The 23573-nt window shown below is 45.2% G+C and overlaps 1 protein-coding gene across 2 annotated transcripts in view; it reads right to left on the bottom strand.

Annotated features, from left to right (window-relative positions):
* Window positions 1-23573, bottom strand: part of AGAP2 (ArfGAP with GTPase domain, ankyrin repeat and PH domain 2) — a 198049-nt gene that overhangs the window by 35878 nt on the left and 138598 nt on the right. For both annotated transcript variants that reach the window (XM_075851962.1, XM_075851961.1), the window contains exons 9-11: window positions 22155-22241; window positions 17778-17882; window positions 3437-3620 (exon numbers count right to left, since the gene is read on the bottom strand). In XM_075851962.1, the coding sequence (XP_075708077.1) occupies window positions 3437-3620; window positions 17778-17882; window positions 22155-22241 (376 nt within the window). The remainder of the gene's footprint in view (window positions 1-3436; window positions 3621-17777; window positions 17883-22154; window positions 22242-23573) is intronic.

The following is a 23573-nucleotide window of genomic DNA, read 5'->3' as shown; positions in this document are numbered from 1 at the left end:
ACCCCCATAGTGTCCCACACACACACACACACACACACAGTATAATTCCCCCATAGTGCCCCACACACAGTATAATGCTCCATAGTGCCCCACACACAGTAGAATGCACCCTTAGTGCCACACCCACAGTATAATTCCCCCATAGTGCCCCCTCACACACATAGTATAATGCATCCATAGTGCGCCCACACACACAGCATAATGCCCCCGTAGTGCTCCCCCACACAGTACAATGCCCCTATAATGCCCCCACACACAGTATATTGCCCCATAGTGCCTCCTAAAAATAATAAAATAAATACTCACCTAGCCCCATAACCATGATGAATGGAGGAGATCCCTCTGCAGGATTCCTCCAGGCTGTGCTGTGTGTGGTTTGGTGCAGGCAGGCGTCATTCACATCGCCCCTGTCTGCGCCAATCCACTCACGGCAGGCATTACTTATTGAATTGTGGAGCAGGGAGCGGACGGCTCTTTGCTTCACCATTGTATTCAACTGTATCTGCATCCTGAGGACCCAGATACCGTTGAAACTGGTACATGCCGCCGGCCTCTCAGGACAGCGGGACATCTCCCGGATTTCAGGACTGTCCCACTGGATCCAGGTTGGTTGGGACTGGCATGATTGTCCCCTCACTTTATAGAGGGCCTTGCTCGGCTGTCCCTGCAACTGCCATAGAACAAAATGGAGAGAGCCACGCACCTGCGTAGCCACCGCTCTACTCAGCCCCTCCTGGAATCTGTGACCACCTCACCAGATGGGGATGGTTGTTGGGTAATATAGGTGGTGGTACCAGAGCTGGGACCTGCATCTATCAGACATTTATAGCATATCCTGTGGATATGCTATATATGTCTGCGATGGGATTAACTCTTAAAGCAACAGTTGCCTTCCCCCCTGTTTATCCTCCTTTTTTTGAAAAAAGATTTTATGCAAGCCCAATAAACAAAAAAGAAACACAAAAAAAACAAAACACGATAAGATTATAGTTGGAACAAGAGAATACAAAGAAATTACTCAGCTGAGACGGAACATAACAATTAAACTCAGCTATAAAATGCAATTACTGTGACTGTTGTGAAAAGAGATAATTAAAACATGCATTCCAGCGGAGATGATAACCTTTCATACGCTTATAATCCAGATGGGGCAACCTTGCTAAAGAGGCTATGTAAGATAAAGCAGTCATTTCAGAAGCAATTTACCCATAAATTATTGTAGATGCTAAACTGCATTCAAGCAATAACATACTTTAAGAGACACTTCCATTTGATATTCAGATGGCAGCTGACAATTGTATTCTCTGGAAAATTCTATCTAATGTGTAGATACACTGAGCAACTGTTGAAACCACATGGGTGCATATTTTTGGCCACTAGGTGGCACTGTGTAATCATGATACAGTACAGTGAAAGCAGATGCTAGACCAGTATTTCTCAACATTTCTAAGCCAAGTACCGCTACTCAAAATAATTACATGAAAGTATCCCCTAGAGACATGGCATGTAGCCCCGGGGGTAAACGTACAACAGGTTGAGAGCCGAGGTGCTAGACCATTGCTTTCCAACTTCTGCCAAATTTTCAGCAATGAATATTTTGAGATCTGTTAGTAAAAATGCAAGATGTTGGATATTAATGTGTTAAGACAGAGACAGAAATTATACCTATATTGGTTAACCTTAAATATTAAAATTAGAAATTAAAGATTTTAAGAATTTATAAAGTTGTGAATATGTATTGTCACTGAAGAATCAATTCAGTAGATCAGGGAATAAAGCTAATCAGAATAATTTGTGTTTTAAGAATTAAAGGAGAAACACCAAATATGATAAAAGGCTCCTTACAAAAAACTTCCTGGCAAGTGTGAGCCACGGGAGCAAGGTGGAGATGATTATATGATTCTTTTATTATGCAAACATATTTGCCCTGGGCATAAAAAGTGGGGGTGCAGCATGACTTCCCCAAATTTTTGCCTATTGAATTAAATCAATAGATAACAGCTGGTATACTTACCCTCCTTGCTCCTTTTCAGCTCCGAGCGACCCTGCACTGGGGCCTAATGTCGTCTAATGTCAGGACATAGTGTGGGATGGCGCACACAACGTCCTGGAGCTGGACAGCATCAGAAGTCAGTGCAGCAGCACCAGAAGCTAAAGACCAACCAGGAGTAAGGAAGGTAAGTATATAGTCTGGTCTTGGTTTCTGACATTCATTTGGTCTGATCCGGTGTCTGAATTAAAGGCCTATCATTAGCGATCATTGCATTGCCCTGTGTAAACAGGTCAGAGATCAGCCGACGAACAAGCAAATGCTCGTTTGTCGGCTGATCGCATCTTTTATGCAGCCCTAAAAATCATTGTTGTCGGAAGCACATCCCCCTTTTAAACAGGGGATGTGCTGCTGACTATGTGTAAGCTGTATGGAGACCGAACGATCATATTAATCATTGTTTATCCCCATGCAGTTTACATTGACCTATGTAAGGGGCCTTTAAACGGGCGCCGATCGACCTGTTAGTTATGGGCCGAAATCTGCTTGTGTAAAACCAGCCTTAACGTAGGGGCCTGGTCTGGGATCTGAAATTAATTTGGGGGTCTGAGTTAAGTTGGTAGTCTGGCCTCTAAACATATTTTGGGGTCTGGTCTAGGATCTGAAGATAATTTGGGGGTCTGGAGTTTGAAATTAATTTAAAGGTCTAGTCTGGTGCAGTGTTTAGGTAGGTGGTACGTCTCAAATTAACATCCACATCAATGCCAGAACCCAAAGTTTAAAGGATCGATCCAGAAGGGCTAGCCTTTGCTCCCCACCCGCATCAATGAGTCTTGGGCCCCAAAGATCCTTTTGTTGGTGCACCAGTTGTCCTTCCTTGCACCATTTTTGGTAGGTACTAACTACTGCTCTCCGGGAACACCCCACAAGACTTGCCATTTTGGAGATGCTCTGACCCAGTCATCTAGCGATCACAATTTGGCCCTTGTCAAAGTATCTCAGATTCTTATGATGGCCCATTTTTCTTGCTTCCAACACATCAACTTCAAGAACGGACTGTTCACTTGCCACCTTATATATCCCACACCTTGACAGGTGCCATTGTAACGAAATAATCAATGTTATTTACTTCACCTGTCAGTGGTTTTAATGTACTGGCTGATCGGTGTATAAATAGACAGACAGATAGATAGAGAAATAGCTCAGATTACACAGAATGACGTAATTACACTTATAATCTTAATTTACATTTTCTCCATAATATTATTCAAGCTATTTGAGCTATGTACATAGTCCATCCATGAAGCCACCAGCATTGACAACGTGTAAATAAACAATCCTACTTTTCGTGGGCAGAGTCCCTGAGATCATCGTTTTGGGGTCCTAATTTTATATAGAACCCTACATCACACAGCATACAGTAATGTGTTCATCTCCATCACTCACTTGTTGCTGGAGGCCTGGTACTGGGTACATCTACCACTGGTGGGCTGCTCACATCTTTTAATAAGCCATTGACGCTGGCGGATTGGCCACATGCAGAAATAGCTCTTGGTGGTCTCTTCCCTGGCACCTTTACGGTTGTTCTCAGCAGATCCATCTCCTTCCCATGTGTGCTATGCAAATAGTCCTTTGAGTAAAGATGGGATAAAAAATATATGAATTATGATCGTCATCTCATTCATACAAACTTTGTATAATAAAAATGAAAAAAAAAAAAATTAACAACTGAAAAACATATAAGAAAGAAAATACAAATCTAGACTAGTTTACATTTACACCTTGTATAGGAGAACTATAGACTTTCTTCAGGTTGCCTTTTCAGCTTGTACTTCCATTGATGTAAAGTAGCTGCTGTATGTGGTTCTCTAGGCTTACTCATAATGTTGGTTTAACAGTTCAAGACCTGGCACCATTTAGCCATTTTTAGCAAGCGTTAAACTGCTATAATGTTTTTATTTGTTGGGCTAACAACATGATTTTTGCACCGTTTTTTTTTTGTTAGTTTTCTTATCATTTCTATACAAATGCTGTTGTTTTTTTTTCGCATTTTTATGCTTATAGTTTGAAATAAATAGTAAAAAAAATATGCTTTTTTACTTTTTAGCTATTCTTTTTTGGTAATAAGCTAGTACTACACAAAAAAAAAAAGACTTTTTATTTGTGATCGTCATTGTCTACCATAAATGTTGATATATTACATGTCTGTTTTAGGGTAATTTGGTCAGGGTTAGCATTACAACATTGATTGGTGGGGGAGGACCTTCCGGGAGGTATTTTATGTCTAATTTTTATCACTATAAGGGCTGTATAGGGACTAGTTATACCCAGCAGCAGCCTACTACTACCGGCATCTCAATAATCATGTGACCAGTCAAATGATCACCTAGACCAATAGAGGCAGCGGCCTCTATTCTATACACAGTGCTCATTGAGGACAGTACAGAGAAGACAGGTGCTGTGAAAACCGCTTTGGTCTTCTCTCCAGGGTCCCTGGCAGCGTCTGACTGCCAAGCACCCGACATTAAGCTTCCCAGCTGTAGTGTATCAATATCAAAATCTGTGACACTCCGCACGTTGTCTGGGTGCTATGGTTAAGGTTCCAACCCCATCAATATTTAAGAGGTAAGCTCAAGCACTCCTTAGGTCAATATGAAAAAATTGATTTATTTGAATAAGGCAATATGGAGAGATAACTGTAACGTTTCAGCCACAATCCGGCCTTTGTCAAACTCTATTGCCGCTGGTCAATTGTTACTCAGGAATAACGCTTTCGGTATAGGGTAACTAGTACCATGGGTATGAGGACACATACCCATGGTACTAGGTACCCTATACCGAAAACGTTATTCCCGAGTAACAATTTTTCTATTGACCAGCGGCAATAGAGTTTGACAAAGGCCGGATTGTGGCCGAAACGTTACAGTTATCTCTGCATATTGCCTTATTCAAATAAATCTATTTTTGCATATTGACCTAAGGAGTGCTTGAGTTTACGTCTTAAACAGCTGTAGTATATGACACAGGTTATCAGGCCCAGACTCCAGGATGCTGCTTTATTCTCCAGCTATAGACTTATAGGCATTCATAGACAAATAAACTATAGCACATCTGAAATATTTATGAGCTTTGTAGATATCTATTGGCACATTTGAAAGGCTCTATTTTCATCCCTATCGTTTGTATATTTTTTTCTTTATATTTTTTAAATCTTATAAAATGGGTTTTATAACACTTATAAAGAATACAAGTATTTCCCTCGTGCACCCGCATCTCGGTATCTATGGGAAAGTTGGTTAGCAGGAGAGGGGTTTAAAAGTGGCATTTGTGCCAAGAAGCATATGTATTGAATAGTTTTGGAATTTTGTATAATAGTAAAAAAAAAAGAATACATGTATACGTACAAGGAATATAACTTCCTATAGCATGCAAAGGTAAAGTAGCGTAGTTGTACAGGGTGGGCCATTTATATGGATACACCTAAATAAAATGGGAATGGTTGGTGATATTAACTTCCTGTTTGTGGCACATTAGTATATGGGAGGGGGGAAACTTTTCAAGCTGGGTGTTGACCATGGCGGCCATTTTGAAGTTGGCCATTTTGTATCCAACTTTAGTTTTTTCAATGGGAAGAGGGTCATGTGACACATCAAACTTATCGAGAATTTCACAAGAAAAACAATGGTGTGCTTGGTTTTAACGTTACTTTATTCTTTCATGAGTTATTTACAAGTTTCTGACCACTTATAAAATGTGTTCAAAGTGCTGCCTATTGTGTTGGATTGTCAATGCAACCCTCTTCTCCAACTCTTCACACACTGATAGCAACACCGCAGAAGAAATGCTAGCACAGGCTTCCAGTATCTGTAGTTTCAGTTGCTGCACATCTCGTATCTTCACAGCATAGACAATTGCCTTCAGATGACCCCAAAGATAAAAGTCTAAGGGGGTCAGATCGGGAGGCATTTCTTCTGCGGTGTTGCTATCAGTGTGTGAAGAGTGGGAGAAGAAGGTTGCATTGACAATCCAACACAATGGGCAGCACTTTGAACACATTTTATAAGTGGTCAGAAACTTGTAAATAACTCATGAAAGAATAAAGTAATGTTAAAACCAAGCACACCATTGTTTTTCTTGTGAAATTCTCGATAAGTTTGTGTCACATGACCCTCTTCCCATTGAAAAAACTAAAGTTGGATACAAAATGGCCGACTTCAAAATGGCCGTCATAGTCAACACCCAGCTTGAAAAGTTTCCCCCCTCCCATATACTAATGTGCCACAAACAGGAAGTTAATATCACCAACCATTCCCATTTTATTTAGGTGTATCCATATAAATGGCCCACCCTGTATATTAAAGCACATAGAATGCTTGCACAACTCGAATTTACGAGGCTTATATGACAACTTACAGGTAGTTAGTACAGGTGTAAACAACCAGAGACGAGCGAATCAATTCAACACATTTCGAATTTGGTCCGAATTTACTAAACTTTTCAGATTCAACTAAATCCGAAACTTTTGGGGTTCGCAGCACACAAATCAAGCGAAAATTGTGGCCACCTGCCTTCCTTTTATATATTAGAAAAAGGATCTCATGCCCTTGCTTCCCGATAATATCTAGCATACAGCCTTCCCAAAATTCATTCTAGCTCAACAAATCTTGAGGGGTATAGGTGGACGATACTACTAATGCTCAGCGAGTCAGACAAAAGTTTTCACGGCAATCGGGGCACTTGCGATCTGCGACTAATATATTTGGACTGAATTGAATGGGACAAATGATTCCATCAGATCGGACCTGAAACAAATTTCTAAAAAAAATCACTCGTCTCTATTAACAACAGAATTGTTGATAAATCTGGCACAGACTAAAAATAATGCCAGGCCAGACCTAAATGCAGAAAAACTCTGAAACTCCTCCCACATATGGGTATATCGGAATGTGTAGCACGGAAAGTGTTTGGCTCAAATGCCATATTTTTCAATGTAGAGAAAAAAAGGTGTATATACGGTACATAATGTGTTCCTTCTCCGGGGAAAAATGATAAACTGTAAATAAGATACTTTAGAGGACAACTCCACACACATCTGAACATTCTGCTTCTATAAATGTCCATGGGCCTGTAGAACATGAAGACATGGAGGTGGTGACCCGTTAATCTTGTTTCTTACCTAACAAAATAGTGACTTTGCATTGTAAAAAAAATTATGTACAACTGCAAAGCCATTCTTTTGCCAGGAGACAAGCTTCATTATTGACCACCATAATCCCTTCATGTCAATTCTGCAAACAAAGGGACAGCTAAAGCAGCTCAAGTATGAGGAACTTGCAGAACAGCAATGTAGATTACAGTTTCCCACTATGTGGAATGGGAGATCAGGGTTAACACCAGTCTAACCCATACCTCTCAACTTTTAAGATGGTTGGAGACGGTCACTTATGGTATGTTTTGTGAAAGATCTGGTAGCTGAGAGCAGGGAGATTTAACAGCTCCCTGCTCTGTTTATTTATTCCGATGCAGCGCCGTAAAAAGACTATTGCATTGAAATAAAGCCCATTAGTGGCCGCTGTAAAAACACTATGGGGCGGTCACTAATGGGTTAAGTAAATTTGCATTAATATCTGTAAAGGGAAGTGTTTTCTGTCCCACAGGATAGGGGATACATGTGTGATCGCTGGCAGCGATAGGGAGAACGGGGGACTGAAAGTCCCCCGAAGTTCTCCATGACTAACCTCTGACTTCCGGGGTCTGCGCAGCTCAATAAAAATGAAAGGAGCACTGGCCACGCATGCGCAGAAGCGCGACCGGCGCTCCATTCATTTCTACGGAGCTGCCGACACAGACCCCGGAAGTCCGAGGTTTGTGATGGAGAATGTAATGATGGGGGTAAGGAAACAGACAAGTGAGCCCTAATCTACCCGCCACTCAGTCCCTGCCTACTTGCAACGACCCGCCCTAGGCGACGGGGTACAACTGGGCGACGGTCCCTAAGCTCAATAAGTGCACGACAGACAAACAGACAAGGGTACACAGAAGCAAGGGAAAAGGGGTAGTTGCCCACGGCAACACCGTGAGCAACAAGAGTGGTGAACGAGCCGAGTCAAACCAGGAGTGTACGAGGTACCAAACGCAGAGCAGGAGAGTAGTGAACAAGCCGAGTCAAACCAGGAGTGTACGAGGTACCAAACGCAGAGCAGGAGAGTAGTCAGTAAGCCAGGGTCAATATGAAGCAGGGTCAAATAGTTCAAGAAGCTGCAGCAGGGCCAGGAAACCAAACGAGAAGAATCACAAGCAAGGAGGAACAGGAAAGGCAGGTATAAATAGACAGAGGGCGGGAGCTAGCTCCGTCTAGCCAGGCTGTGATAGGCTCTCCCACTCCTAAGCCTGCCATCCTGAGTGGTGGAAGATGGAGTCAGTCTCACAGACATAGAAGCAGGTGCAGACTGATTACCTATGGGCGTAGATACAAAAGCTGTGCCTGGCAGATCCTTAACAGAGAACTTCAGGGGACTTTCAGTCCCCCGTTCTCCCTATCAATGCCAGCGATCACACATGTATCCCCTATCCTGTGGATATCCTGTGGATAGGGGATTCATGTCTTTTGTTTAATGGCAGAGCGGGGAGATACCTCCCTGCTCTGCCGTAGTGTTCAGTGGCGTTTCGCTGTAGCAGCCATAGCGGCTGCTAGCGGAGCCTCCGGCCATGGTGGGGGCCCGTGCCGGCGGGCGACACGGGCGCCCTCATGCCGCGGGCCCCGTAGCAGCCGCTACGGCTGCTATAGCGATAGTTACGCCACTGCATGCAGAACTAAAAAGAAATGTCTATAATTTCCTCATAATAAACAATTTTACACTGCGGGTTGGGGACTTGGGGTCAATTAAACAGCATATGGGCAGCTACAATAGATCACTCAATGTGTAGAGCTGCCGCCTCTTTCTTTGTTTTCACTGCAATGTGGGACTTGTCTGTATGAAGGTGACCTTACAGTTTTCAGCAATGGTAGTGCATTTCTACAGACAGACAGTAGGTGGCAGTGCTGTCAAATTCCTAGGGTATGAAGTCTACGGGGAAGATGGAATCTCTAAGTAGTTGAAAGGCGATTTAAGCATCTAAATGGAAGAAAATGATGATGGAGGTGAGACCAGAATTTACAATTGGCTTCTTACTGTTATTATTTTTAATATTATTATTGTTGTTGTAATGTCTGGAAAATTGCAACATACACTATGGGGCACATTTGTAAAACTGGTATTTAGAGTGGATATAGAGTTGGAAATGGTGCAAATATAGGGTCCATATTAATAAAACATTTGGTCGACTTTCTTTGTTTGTTTTCCTCATGTCCAATGGTTCTTATTTTGAGTCTTTTTAATTTGTTGGAAACCCTATGACAAGCACGTCCAAACAACAAGCACTAAATGTCTATGCGCATGGATTGTCACCTCCAAAAAAATCAAAATAACCATATCAACTAGGGTAGCTACTTAAAAAATTATTTTTAATAATTACTCTTAAAAAAAAAAGTATAAATAGGCCAACAGGACAGACAACACACACAATTATAGGTTGTCAGATATTATCACAACCTAAAAAAGGCCAATCCAACCCACTGACCAAATATCGCAGAAATGTTGCAAAAAGGTAAGATATCACATAAACCGGGGGATAATCCTGGAATTAGTGAAGGATGCCCAGGTACACGGGCACACTTTACGTGACTCACACCAGGGCCACTAGATGGGTCACATGTGTGCCAGACTGAAGCAAAATTGTCATCAACAGATGGAAAAGTACATGGAAAGAAAAGATACAGTGGCGCACCTCATGGGACTCATATCAGGACCACTGAGGACATTTCCCTACTATTTATATGGTTTAATTGTTGTTTGCTGCAATTATTGAGTTTTTTTGTGGTGGTGGTCACTGAATAGACACTTATCCCTTACCCTTTTGCATCATTTCTGCGATATTTGGTCAGTGGGTTGGATTGGCCTTTTTTAGGTTGTGATAATATCTGACAAGCTATAATTGTGTGTGTTGTCTGTCCTGTTGGTCTATTTATACTTTTTTTTAAGTGTAATGATTAAAAGTAAATTTTTAAGTAGCTACCCTAGCTGATATGGTGAAACCCTATGCTAAGTTTGACCAAAAGGCGCAAAATATTGCAGATGCTATATTCTGGGTATTTCTGCCGTATTTCAGGTATTACTGAGCCTTCTCCAAGATACAGAACTTGTAATACAGTCTCATACATCAATTAATGACTTTGTGCGTTTGCTGCATGTCTAGTAGCTTTTGTGCCGTTATTGGGGACAGCAAAACAACACTATTTATGAACGGCATGTGCCCAAATATTTTTTTTTAAAGTACTGTTTTGTGACTAAAACAAAATGGAGAAATCTTAGGGAATGTTTTCTTAACCATTAATTCAGAACATGTAATTTCCTTACCCATAGTTTGGCCCTTAGCGAAGGAAGCAAACTGTATTGATTTACAATATTAATAAAAAGAAAAGCTGGATATGTTTTCCATTAAAGTTTGGAATCATTTTACTGTACTTTAATCTGAACTACGTTTTTTCACTACTTGCAGTTTTAAAACAAAATTATTTTTTTCTGAAGTCCAAGAACTTTTCAGTGGCATAGAGATGCAGGGGCATAACTACAATGCACAGGGCACCGTAGCAAAGTCATGAATTATTTCTAGTAAACTGAACTGTAGTAAAGAAGGGGCTGGACGCAGCCTGCAGGGCTTAAGGGGAAGCCTCCATGACCTCCCTGGTAGGAAAAGGGTTAATAAGAAAGGGAGAGTTGGAGGGAGTTGGAGGGGGGAACAAGGAGGAGTCAGGGGGCCGTTGCTGCGCTTCCCGCTGTTTTCGGCATTGAGCCGGAAGCAGCGGGAGGAGTAGCACAGGGAAAGACAAGCTCCCCGTTGCCCGCGCTATTAACCATGTCGGAGGCAGTTTTATTGGAGCAGCTGCGTGCCGCTGCTGTGCACCACGGTCCCGGATGGCTGGAGGAGACCGTGGCTGCATTAGCGAGGATCCCGGACGCCGTTTCGCCACGTCAGGCCCGGCGTTCGGGGTCTGTTGCAGGGGACAGGCTCCCCTCCCCCGGCCCCCTTCCTAGCATGACTATGGCGGCGGGGGGGGAGTCTGCAACAACCGCTCCTGCTCGGAGCAGGCAGAGAGCGTTGCCGGGGGTGACGGCGACTCAGGCCGGGTCGACCCGTCCCTCCCGGCGGTCCCGACCTCCAGAGCGCCTCAGTCCTGAGGCAGTCCCGCGGACACGGCGTCGCAGAGGGAGCCCGATCACGGACGCTGCAGGCCAGGCAGCTGGGAGGACCGCCCCTTCCCAGGCCCTGCGTCCTGGCAGGAATCCCAAGCCGCGACGGGGTCCGGCGGTAAGCAGGGAGTCGCAGGCCGGGCTCCCTGTCACCCCTCCCCCATCGGATGGAAGATTTGGAGGACAAGGTACGGCCGCCCCACCTGGTGATGTTCCGGCCAGGGGGCAGGCTTCTTCAGGATCATCAAGACGGACGCCTAAATCTGCAGCGACGTTGAGGCAACAGGTCCGGTCGGAAGTCTGGGTTCCAACGGTCGGGCGGCAGGTTGCCGGCCCATCGGTCAGCGCTTCATCATCTCCGATCCGAAGATGTCGGTGGGATGGCCAGTCGTCTGCGAGAGAAGAGCTGGAGGAAGGTGAACTGGACGCGTATCGTCGAGGTCAGGATGGTCCGGCTGACGGGAACACAGCGCCTGTGTGGCCCGGTGAGTGTGTAACTCCATCATTGTCATATCCAGCGATTTTTATGTCGGGTGTCGGCGGGGGGGCTGCTAGCGTCGCATCGGTGGCCGGTAGTGGCGCGGGCGGGCGCGATGGCGCGGGTCTGGCAGATTTAGTGGGTTGCTTGAGGGAGCTGGTCGGGCGCCTAGATAGGGCGGCGGCGCCGGTAGTCACGGAAGTGTCCCCGGCGGTAGTGTGGGAGGGCCCCAGGGACGTGGGATTGTTACAGGCGCGGCCCGTGCCGGCGGTTAGAGAGGCGGTGTCGGTACAGACCGAGGCACAAAAAGATGGCGATCGGGTGCGTATTGATGATCGTGCTCGCGGGGAGGTGTATGTTTGTTTCGAAGGTCCGTTGGGGGCGCATTTAAAGCAGGAGGTGCGTGAGCGGATCTGGAAGGACGAATATGTTGAGATTTTTTCTCTCTTGCCGCTCGCTAAATTTAATTTGGATAAGAGCAAGCGGGACGAGAGTAAAAAGGACGAGGAGGAACGGCGGCGGTATAGGCTTATCCCGCAGACGTTCGTTAATTGGTCGCAGGCGTTCGCCATATTAGCTAGTGTGATAGGGGAAAAGGCACCGGAAAATTGTTCGGCGTTGTTTTGTTATTTTGATGCCATTGGGGAGGCTCATAGGGCGTATGGGGGTCAGGCGTGGCTGCGATACGATGAGCAATTCCGTCAGCGGAAAGCGGTTCGGCCGGCGATTCGGTGGGACCAGAAGGATATTGCTCTCTGGTTACGGGTCACGGCTCCGGTTAGGCAGTCCTTTCCCGGGAGCGCCGGCCAAGGAGGCCAGTCTAGTCAGGTTGGACAAGGCGGCGGGGGAAAGGCGGGTTTTTGCTGGCAATTTAATGAAGGCCAGTGTAAGTTCGGGGCCACGTGCAAGTTCAAGCATGTGTGTTCCGAGTGTAATGGTGCATCGCACGGGGCGGCAAAATGTCTGCGAAAAAAGAGGTCAGGGAACCAGTCCTCCGCGGCTGGTCAAGGGGGTGTCACCAGTGAGGGTGGAAAAGATGGCCCCTTATCTAAATGAGTATCCGGATAGGGCGGCGGCTAAGTTGCTTTACGAAGGGTTTTGTGTTGGTTTTGTTATTCCTCCGCCTCCTTATGAGGTTCCGGTTACGCGGAGGAATTTAAAATCGGCTTACTTGCATGCCAAGGTCGTGTCGGAAAAATTGTTAAAAGAAGTTTCGTTGGGTCGCATGTCGGGGCCTTTTGTTGATTCGCCTGTAAAAGATTTAGTTGTGTCCCCGTTGGGTATTGTTCCTAAGCGCGAGCCCGGAAAATTTCGTTTGATTCAACACTTATCGTATCCCAAGGGTTCATCGGTAAATGACGGGATTGATCACGAGTTGTGCTCCGTAGTCTATACCTCATTCGATAAGGCGGTGGGTTTAGTGCGGGCTGCGGGTCCAGGCGCGCTGCTAGCAAAAACCGACATCGAGGCGGCATTCAGGTTCTTGCCAGTTCATCCAGAAAGCCAACGGCTGTTGGGTTGTTTTTGGAATGGGGCTTTTTACGTGGATCGGTGCCTTCCGATGGGGTGTTCTCTTTCTTGCGCATACTTCGAGGTGTTTAGTAGCTTCGTGGAGTGGGTAACGAGGGGAGTATCCGGGGTCGACTCGTTGATCCATTACTTAGATGATTTTTTGTGCGTTGGCCCGGGGGGTTCGCCGGTTTGCGGTAATTTGCTTTATGCATTACAGAAGGTGGCGAGGGATTTTGGGATCCCTTTGGCGCCAGAAAAAACGGAGGGCCCTGTAGCGACGATTTGTTTTTTGGGAATTGAAATAGATTCGGTGGCAATGGAGTGTCGTCTCCCTGCGGATAAGTTGGGTGCTTTGAGGCTGGAGGTACGGCGGGCTTGTAGACTGAAGAAAATGACGCTGCGGGAGCTTCAGTCGCTGCTGGGGAAGTTGAATTTCGCCTGCCGGATTATGCCAATGGGGAGGGTGTTTGGTAGACGGTTGGCGGCGGCAACGGCGGGAGTGCGTGCGCCGCATCATTTTGTGCGGCTCAAGGAGGAGCATCGAGCTGATCTTCGGGTTTGGGATGACTTCTTGGGCCAGTACAATGGTCGCTCGCTATGGATGGCCCCAGCGCAGGATACGAGTGATTTGAATATTTTTACGGATGCGGCTGGGGCGGGCGGTTTTGGAGCTTACGGGGGAGGTCCGTGATGCGCAGGTCAATGGCCGGCTAGTTGGGTGTCCAGTGGACTCACGCGGAATCTGGCCCTGCTCGAGCTGTTCCCCATCGTGGTGGCGGCGACCATTTGGGGGGACAGGCTCAGGGATAAGAAGGTTCGTTTTTACTGCGACAACATGGGGGTGGTGCTGGCCATTAATAACATCACGGCGTCCTCTCCTCCGGTAGTTCAATTGTTGCGACATTTAGTGTTGGTGTGTTTGTCGTTGAACGCATGGGTGGTGGCGGTGCATGTGCCGGGAGTACGGAATTGTATCGCTGATGCTCTTTCTCGCTCGCAGTGGGACCGGTTTCGGCAATTGGCACCGGGAGCGGAACGTCTCGGTTTGGCTTGTCCGGAGCATCTTTGGGATCTGGTCTCGGTCCCGTAGAACAACTGGTACAAAGGTCTTTGGCGCGCACGACGTGGAGTGCTTATTCTGCTTGTTGGAGGCAGTGGGAGGAGTGGGTAAGAGCGTTGGGTGACGTCAATACGGATAGAGACAGGTTGGTGGCACTTTTGTACTGGTTAGGGGACGCCTGGGAGGCGGGGTTTTCATTGGCAAAGGTGAACCGGTTCATATCTGCGGTGGCGTTTGGTTTTAAGTTGCGAGGCTTTCAGGATGTATCGAAGGAATTTCTGGTGTTACAGGCTTTGAAGGGGTTGCGCCGAGGTAGAGTGGAGGCGGATAGTAGAAGGCCTGTGTCGTTTGCTTTGCTTAGCTCGTTGGGCGGTTCATTAGCATCGGTCTGTCGTTCTTCAGACGAAATGGATTTGTTTCGGTTAGCTTTTTCGTTAGCGTTCTTTGGGGCATTTAGAATAGGTGAGTTGGTGTCGCCAAGTACCAAACAGGCAGGGGGGCTGAGATCTGGGGAGGTGAGCCTATTCGCAGATCGGCTGGAGGTATGGTTGCGTCGGTCAAAAACTGACCAATTAGGGAAGGGTAAGCTGATAGTTTTGTTCGCCCTCCCGGGGTCGGTTATGTGCCCAGTAGAGTGCATGCAGGGTTTTAAGCCGCAAGGGGGGTCTCCAGATTTGCCTTTGTTACGTCATGCGGACGGGTCGTTTTTGTCCAGGTTTCAGTTTGGAGCTGTATTTAAAAAATGTTTGACGGCGGTTGGTGTCGCGGCGGGCTCATATTCATCTTATTCCTTCAGGATTGGCGCAGCAACTGAAGCGGGGCGCTGGGGGTTGGATGATGAAGGGGTGCGGCGTATTGGTCGTTGGGAGTCCAACAGATTTAAGTTCTATGTCCGCCCCCATTTGTTATGAGGTTTGTTGTTAACGCTTAAGAAATGTTATATGGTGGTGTCTAATTGTTTTTTCCGTTTCAGATTCGCCTCCGTGTTTGGTGTGGTTGCTGGGTCATTCTTACGTGCACTGGGGGGCTTTGAGGGCGGACGTCCGCCCGGACGGTCGCCAGTTGCGCATTCCGCGACAGGATGCGGTTGTGCATTGGCTGGGATTTAGAGGTATGTCTTGGAGCAGGGTGTTGGCGGAATTCCAGACATATGCCCGGCTTGATAGGGTTCCGGAGGTCTTAGTGTTGCACGTGGGTGGGAATGACTTAGGAGTCCGCCCCTTTCGTGAGTTGGTGCGGGATATCAAACACGATATGTTGTGTTTGTGGGTTTCTTATCCCAAGTTGGTAATAGTGTGGTCGGACATAGTCCCAAGGAAACATTGGCGGTTGGCTAGGTCTGTGGAGAGAGTCAATAAGGCTCGCATTAAAGTTAATCGGGCGGTGTCCCGTTTTGTGGCAAAAAACGGGGGCATTTGCGTGAGGCACAGGGATTTGGAGTCAGGAGGGGGGAACTTCTGGAGGAGTGATGGGGTTCATCTGACCGAGGTTGGCATTGATCTTTGGAGCTTGGCGATAGCAGAAGGAATAGAAAGGGCGGTGGTGGTGTGGCGGAACTCACAGGCTTAAGGTGGTCAAGGCCTGTTTCGCTGTGGCGGGGGGAGTCCTTGAGGCCAGTCAGTACAAAATGGTGGGGGGGTCGCATCGGGGGTATGCGTCCCCCAAAAAAGGTACATGGTTGAAGACTTCATCGGGTGTTATCCCTTTGAAGTGGTCTTCTGGTGGAAGGTATATCACTTGAAGGCTTCATCGGGTGTTATCCCTTTGAAGTGGACTTCTAGTGGTCGGTATATCACTTGAGGGCTTCATCGGGTGTTATCCCCTTGAAGTGGACTTCTAGTGGTTGGAGCCATCTGCAGAGGTGAACGGTGCTTCCGAGCTGGTTTACGGCTGGAGGTAATTGGTGGTTTGCAGATGGCTAACTCGGTGTGTTCTTAAAAAAGGAATATCTGAAAGGGCTTCAAGGACTTCCTCTGCTCGGGTTAATGTTAACGTTAAATTGTTATTTACGATTCTGACCCATGTTGGGTCATGTGAATTATTAGAATGAATTCTCTGGTGGATTCGTAACTAGTTATCCGAAGGTTTCGGATTTAAATTGTTTTTATAAAACTGTGAAATTAATAAACGGCTGCTGTGGCCATTTCACATCCAACCTCGGTGTCACGTGTCTTTCCTAAAGGTGGGGGTGGAGGGATAGGATGGGTAGGGGAAGGTTCATTAACACACGACTCTACTTAGGCAGGTCATGTAAAGGTGAGGAAATTGAGTCACCAGTTTACACATTTGCCAGTCTATGGAAAACAACGGGAAACTCGAAAAATTCACTTATCTCTATTAGTAGCAAGCAACAGCACACATCAGCTCTTCTGCACAAAGGAGAAGATAGGAAACAGAAAGTCGTCACTATGTAAGGAGGGTGAACTAAGTACCCCCACGAGCAAGCAAGCAAATTTGGATAGGCCACAAGCCAGAAGGTCAAGCAAGGACCTGCATTTAAAGAGGACATACCCCTTGTAATGTCCGTGGCTGCGGGCTGTAAGCTCCAACCTCCCACTGACAGTCGCAGCCACAAGTCGGCAAGCGCTGGCCCCAGCATCCTCCTCAGGAGACGCCAGCGCTCGCTTCCACTAACCTCTGTCGGATCCCTTAGGGACCTCATGGACGAACTTTGACCCGTGAGTACCCTGGACTATAAGAGGGGTCCAGCCCCCTAGTTCTATGCCTGAGCGTTGTTGTGTTCTCTATAGTTTGTCTATGTGATGGCCTCCTAGTGTGTTTCCAGTTCCTGTCCCTGTACCTATACTTGTTTCCAGTGCCTGTTCCTAGCAATCCATACCTTCCTGGTCTAGCACTGTGCTGTGCCAAAGTCGTGCCGTGCTGCATCCACGTCTGACCTGCTTCACCTCGCCTGACGTCCGCCTGCTACCTAAGTCCCAGCCAAGCCTGCCATGCTGCTGTCTGAGCAACCACAGGTACCTATAGAACTATAGACAGTCACCTGCTCCCTGTTGGCCAGCTGCCTTTCCCTCCAAGGCGGTACGGCCCAGTGGGTCCACAGACCCTTCGTGACACCCCTGTATCAGGGAGGAGTGACCTAGACTCTGTATTACAACTGAGCGGTGAACCAGCTATCATTGCCTGAACCAAGATAAACCAAGTTCAGTTGAAATGTGTTTAAAGAGACAGTACCTCTCGTGTATTCTGAGAAGTGTTGTGTTGCTGTCTGCTTGTGGCCATGTGTGAGTGTAACACCGACCGAACTAAAGAGACTTTGTTTCCGCCATTATCTCCTGGTCTTCTTGCCATGACTGCCCTGCAAACATTGGCCTTACTCAACCCGGGCCTACATTAAACATGCTTACCCAGTGTTTAAATGCCCAGCACTTAGACAATAAATATGACAGAATGATACCACCCATGGGCATTGAGGCTGAAAGTACTTACATTAATGCTAGGATGGTAGAGCAGCATTCCATTGCTTGTCAGAGTTACGTACTTCTTCTTCCACTCTTTATTCAGAGAATTGCCGCTACGTTTCAGTAGGAAGCTCTGAGAAGTAAAGGATAACAATAACTACATAAGACATAAGAAGAGAACACATTCACTACCCGATGAAACATTTGTTATACTCTTTGACCTAGGTTTAGCATTAGACACAGCTGCCTGTATATGCTTTATCGCAAAAAGGCATAAGAACTGTATAGTCCTTTTATGTTCTTTCTATATACATTTCACTATTATAGGAGCACCACGGAGAAGAAACAGATGAAGGAATTGGAAAATATATTCCACTATAATGAGATTTAGAATTGTCCATACTATTGTATTTACTTGGCTCTTTGTATAGAAGTAGGACTATAAAGAAGCAGAGCAGTAAAAAGCTGTTGTATCAGGACTGGAAATCTTTGTACGGCATTGTAGGGGTTTGGAGGCTTTAAGGTTTTGTATATATGCAGATGACATGTCAGACAATGAATTGGGGGTGAATCTCCTCGTATCTGTTTTTATATAAAGTCTATGTATACTTTTGAAATCCTTTTACTGTTCCATTACGTCTATAATAAACAAATGAAACAACTCTGCAAATAGTTTTAACTACACAACACATAAATATACCGCTCAATAAATATGGTAAAGTGCAAAGCATTGAAACGGATAGAAAAGTGCAGTGTTTTTTCCTCTATTAAATATAATGACATTTTCTTTGACAAGATAAATAAATGTACAAATCTTTACGACCTATTATTGCCCTTCAGATCCGTTGACTACAGAACACCATAAATAGTAGAAGATCAGCTTACAGGTTGTGATGTTCCAATTAACCGTCATGGCCTGACTTTCTGTGTGTCCTCTTATTAAAATTTTCCCTATATCTTTATTGGTTTTTCATACGTGAACACATCTCCAATGCATTCTGTCCCTTCTGTGACACAAAACAAAATCTCTCGCCCACACAACAGATCCGCAAGTCGGATTCTTTCTACAGCTCGGTAAAAGGAAACTGCACATTGCCAACCAAACTACAATGACTTGCCGCTCGCTTTGTGGATGGATTCATTTGGAATGTGTGGGTTTTCCTTGCAGTAGCTCTTCCCACAAGAAACAGCAGGTAGTTGCTCGATAAAAGAATAAAACATAGCTTTCTACGGTGTCCTGGCATTCTCTTTCCATTTAACATTCTTTGCAGTAGAGAACTGTAACAATTAAGGTGTTCGCTTAGGAGAGGTTGTGTGGGTGTCTGTCATTCGTGGTTGTATTGTGCCAGTACATTAGCTAAATCAAATGGTAACAAATTAGTATGTACCAGGAGGGACATTAATCCCTGCACAGCGGGCATACATTAACCCTTCACATGAAGCATTGTCAATATGTATGGACTGCCCATAGAAATACACTTTTGCAGTAGTCATAAAGCGGATCAGAAATTAAATGTATTACATATAACTCTATCCACAAAGCAGTCGGTAACAAATGTATGCTCGTAGAGCACAAATGACTGCATTATTTTATTTTGTTACTACACTAGGTGGCGTTGTAAAGGATCTGCCAGGCACATCTTCGGGGTTAACGCCCATAGATAATCAGTCGGCACCTGAGTCTATGTCTCTGAGACTGACTCCATCTTCCATCACTCAGGCTGGCAGGCTTAGGAGTGGGAGAGCCTATCGCAGCCTGGCCAGACTCAGCTAGCTCCCGCCCTCTGTCTATTTATACCTGCCTTTCCTGTTCCTCCTTGCTTGTGATTCTTTCCGTGTGGTTTCCTGGCCCAGCTACAGCTCCTACTATTTGATTCTGCTCCATACTGACCCTGGCTTACTGACTACTCTCCTGCTCTGCGTTTGGTACCTCGTGCTCTCCTGGTTTGACTTGGCTCGTTCACCACTCTGGTTGCTCACGGTGTTGCCGTGGGCAACTGCCCCTTTCCCTTTGCTTTGTATTCCCTTGTATGTTTGTCTCGTGCACTTACTGAGCGTAGGGACCGCCGCCAAGTTGTACCCCGTCGCCTAGGGCGGGTCGTTGCAAGTAGGCAGGGACAGAGTGGCGTGTAGATTAGGGCTCACTTGTTCGTTTCCCTACCCCCGTCGTTACAGGCGTACAAACAAATCCAAAGTAACAATAATTAAACGGGTTGTCTGATTTAGAAAAACTATTTTCAAATACTCTATTAGGGAATTCTGAGATGAAGGGGTTTTCCCATCCATAGGATATGCCAAAAATGTCTGATAGATGTGGGTCCCAGCTCTGGGACTTGCACCTATATTGAGATTGGGGGTCCACCGACCCCTGTTACGCCTCTTGCGGCTGCCGTTGGCCGCAGAATCAAGGCTCTCTCTTTTCTGTTCAATGGGAGTTCCAGAAACAGATGAGCAAGAGCTGCTCGGCTGTCTCCGTAACTTCTATTGAATAGAATGGAGGGAGAAGCACGCATGAGTGATCTTCTCTCCACTAGTCATCCCCGCCTGGATTCTGGGGCCAGCGGCTGGGACCCGCATCTATCCAGACATTTATGGAAAATCCTGTGGATATGCCATGAATTTCTAAGATGGGAAAACCCCTTGAAGTCCCCTGTTCAGCACCCTCATCTATTAGTCAGAGTGAAAGTGGCTACATATTGTAGAGAATCTCTCTCTGAGAATCAGGCATGTCCCTGCATTACACAGACAACCCATTGATTTCAATGAGAAATGTGGTAATGGCGCTCTAGGGAAATTAAACACTTGTCGCCAGGTTCCCCCACAGACTACAGCTGATCGCTGGGACTCCCGACAGCAGGACACCCACTCATCTGCTTAATGTCAATGTACGTAAGGTGAATAAATTAAAACTGCTTGCATTCGACATGCATACACACATTTTTTTAGATACATTTCTATGAAAAGTTTGTCCTATGATCAATATAGTAAACAATATGGCAGTTTTAAGGCTATGTTTACACCTGTGATCAGCTTTTCCGTTGGGGAGTTTATGTAATGTTTCCATAACGTTTGACTGGAAGAATAGCGCATCATACAGCTTTATTCTTGGCATCAAAACTACGAAAACCTTTGACAAAAACCTGACGGACCCCTTTATAATTCCATCTGCCTGTGGAGTGGATTGCCTCCAGCTCAACTCATAGATTTTTAATTAATTTCTATGGAATAAACTGCGGCCACACTTTCCAGCACCCTACCTTAGACAGCACTCTTCTGTGACTGCAGCAGAATATGCATGTCCAAGTGGTCAGTGGCTTCAGAACGAAAAACTTTTACCTGGTACCCAGAGTATCTAGCACTATTTATCTCCATTGTATCTGCGTCCCATTCAACTACGTCTTGGGGCACTCTCTGGTAGAAACTTTTATGGAGAAACCTGGCGGCAGTGTGGATGTTACTGCTATGGAGAGATTGTGATATGGGTCATTACATTTGGCATTTTAATGGGTCCTATAAAATGTAATATTTTCATGCACAGAATATGTGGTGCCCAAGCTGCAAGAAATCACTGTATGGTGTTATTATTCAGTCACTATATGTCGGTATTTATATTGTAGTATTATTTGGTTATGGGGTCACCATTTCACTTTTCACTCCCTATTTTGCATCTAATAATAAACCTCCTAATTTTTATTAGAGCTTTTTCTAATTCTTGTGCGGCTGATTAGAGCAATAAAAGTTTCTTAATGTGATGCAGGTCAGATTAGCAATCTTTAGAGATCTGTTTACTTTTACTAACGGTTAATTTTTTTTATTGCTACTATGCATCTAAAATTAAAAAATAATGCATCTCTGCAAACAGATTTGATAAAAATTTTTTACTGTTTTGTGTCTACAGCTCCAATGCAAACTAATGTGTATCCATAGTTGCAGACTACAAATGCACTGTGTGTAGGCTGATCTTTCAGTCATATGTTACTTGTTTCCATCTGCTCCCTCATCTTGCTAGCGTACAGACAGTAGGAGAGAGGTCAGGCGGGAGGTAGTAATGCATGACTGTAAGATCACACACATAGTATGTATTCTAATCTTGTACATAGGTCTGCATGGGAGCTGTAGACACAAACCAGTAGGATATTTTTACATTTTAAATAATTTCAAAGTCGCTTCTTTTTTTTCATTGTTGATAGATACAGTAGGAGCAATAATAAAAAACCATTGGTTGCAAAAGAGAACGTATTCTTGAAGATTCTGACCTTCCTCGCGTACAGAAGGGTCATAAGATACACAAGATCCAAGATAAAATACCCATATGGACATAGAAACAGCCATGTTCTATAACTATCCCATGTCATGTGTTAAGTATACTGTAATTCCAATGCTGTACTTATTTTACTTTAGGTACCTGTTTAATGGGGAGAGCTCGGCCAGTACCACTGACTTCACCTCGACTGTCAAAACTTCTCTTTTCCATGTCGCTTCCTCTTCGGTGCTGCAATAAACAGGATATTCAACTGTTATTATTTTCCCTTGTTTAGTATGACAAACGGATGGATGGCAGAGCATCAGTACTCGGCACTGTACTGGAGTTCATTAATTTGGGACTAGTTATTATTTCACCAGTGATTGATTTGACAAGGCTACTTTTCATCATATATTAAATATGCCCACTAGAGCGGTAGAGCTGAACCTTTACCTATTATGAGACACATTATTCATATTCTCCTGAATAGAACAGACCGTAATAGCCCATAGAGCTATTGTAAAACTGGTTGTGGTTGAAATGATATTGCAGCACTTATGTCCATAATAACAGACATATTAAGGAAGTCCATGAGAATGTCAATTGACTTTTATTGTGCATGCTTAGACTCAAGTACTTTCCTGGACCGATCACAGTACAGGGAGCCGGGCTACTAGCATCATGTACGATGCCAGGAGTCCCTGCCTCGCTGCTGGAAAACTGTCCCGTGCTGAAAACATGATTACAGTACGGGACAGTTTTCCCGCAGAGAGGCAGCTACTCCTAGCGTCCTACATAACTATGATACTAGGAGCCCGGCTCCCTGCAGTGTGGTCGGTTCGGGAAATACTGCCGACATACGGTTCGTATATCATGGACCGAACACCCTCGTGTGAATCCGGCATTTTACCTTAAACATAATACACAGTAAAAGTCCTGAAAGTGGGATAAAAGTTCTATCGAACTGAGTGATAACCAATATGATTTCCACAATAGCTCCCACAGTTTTCCTAGACTCTTACATGCCATATAAAAATAATTACAAAGTAATACAAGAAGTGAATGTATCACTACCTTACTAATAAGATTTTGCATTTAGTGCAGGAAAGCTGGGTGTCTGCCCCTGTGGTAGATATTAGGCCTCATGTAGACTTTTGTCGGCCGTGGAACAGCCGCTAATGACGGTTCCGTGAGTCACGGACCGCACGCGGATGGCTTCCGTGTGCAGTCCATTGTTTCACGGACCAAATCAATGCAAAGGCCGAGACTGTTCTGTCAAAAACGGGCAGGAGTAGGACCTGTACTACTTTTGACGGAACGGCTACACGGTTCTGTTAAACCAACGGAAGTGTGCATGGCCCCATTGAAATTAATGTGTCAGGGTGCTATCAGTTAAAGCAATGGATAGCACCCTTACGAAAATAACTAAAGTGGGCATGAGGCCTTAAGGTTATAACTATTTTTATTCAGTTTCAGAACATTTTTATAACATAAATATCAAACAGATACAGAAAAATATAATAACAACAATAATAATAATCTTTATTTATATAGCGGCAAAATATTCTACCGAGCTTTATA

The sequence above is a fragment of the Rhinoderma darwinii genome, chromosome 2 (genome assembly GCF_050947455.1).
Source record: "Rhinoderma darwinii isolate aRhiDar2 chromosome 2, aRhiDar2.hap1, whole genome shotgun sequence".
Taxonomy (NCBI): Eukaryota; Metazoa; Chordata; class Amphibia; order Anura; family Rhinodermatidae; genus Rhinoderma; species Rhinoderma darwinii.
This window is presented reverse-complemented; position numbering and strand designations above follow the sequence as displayed.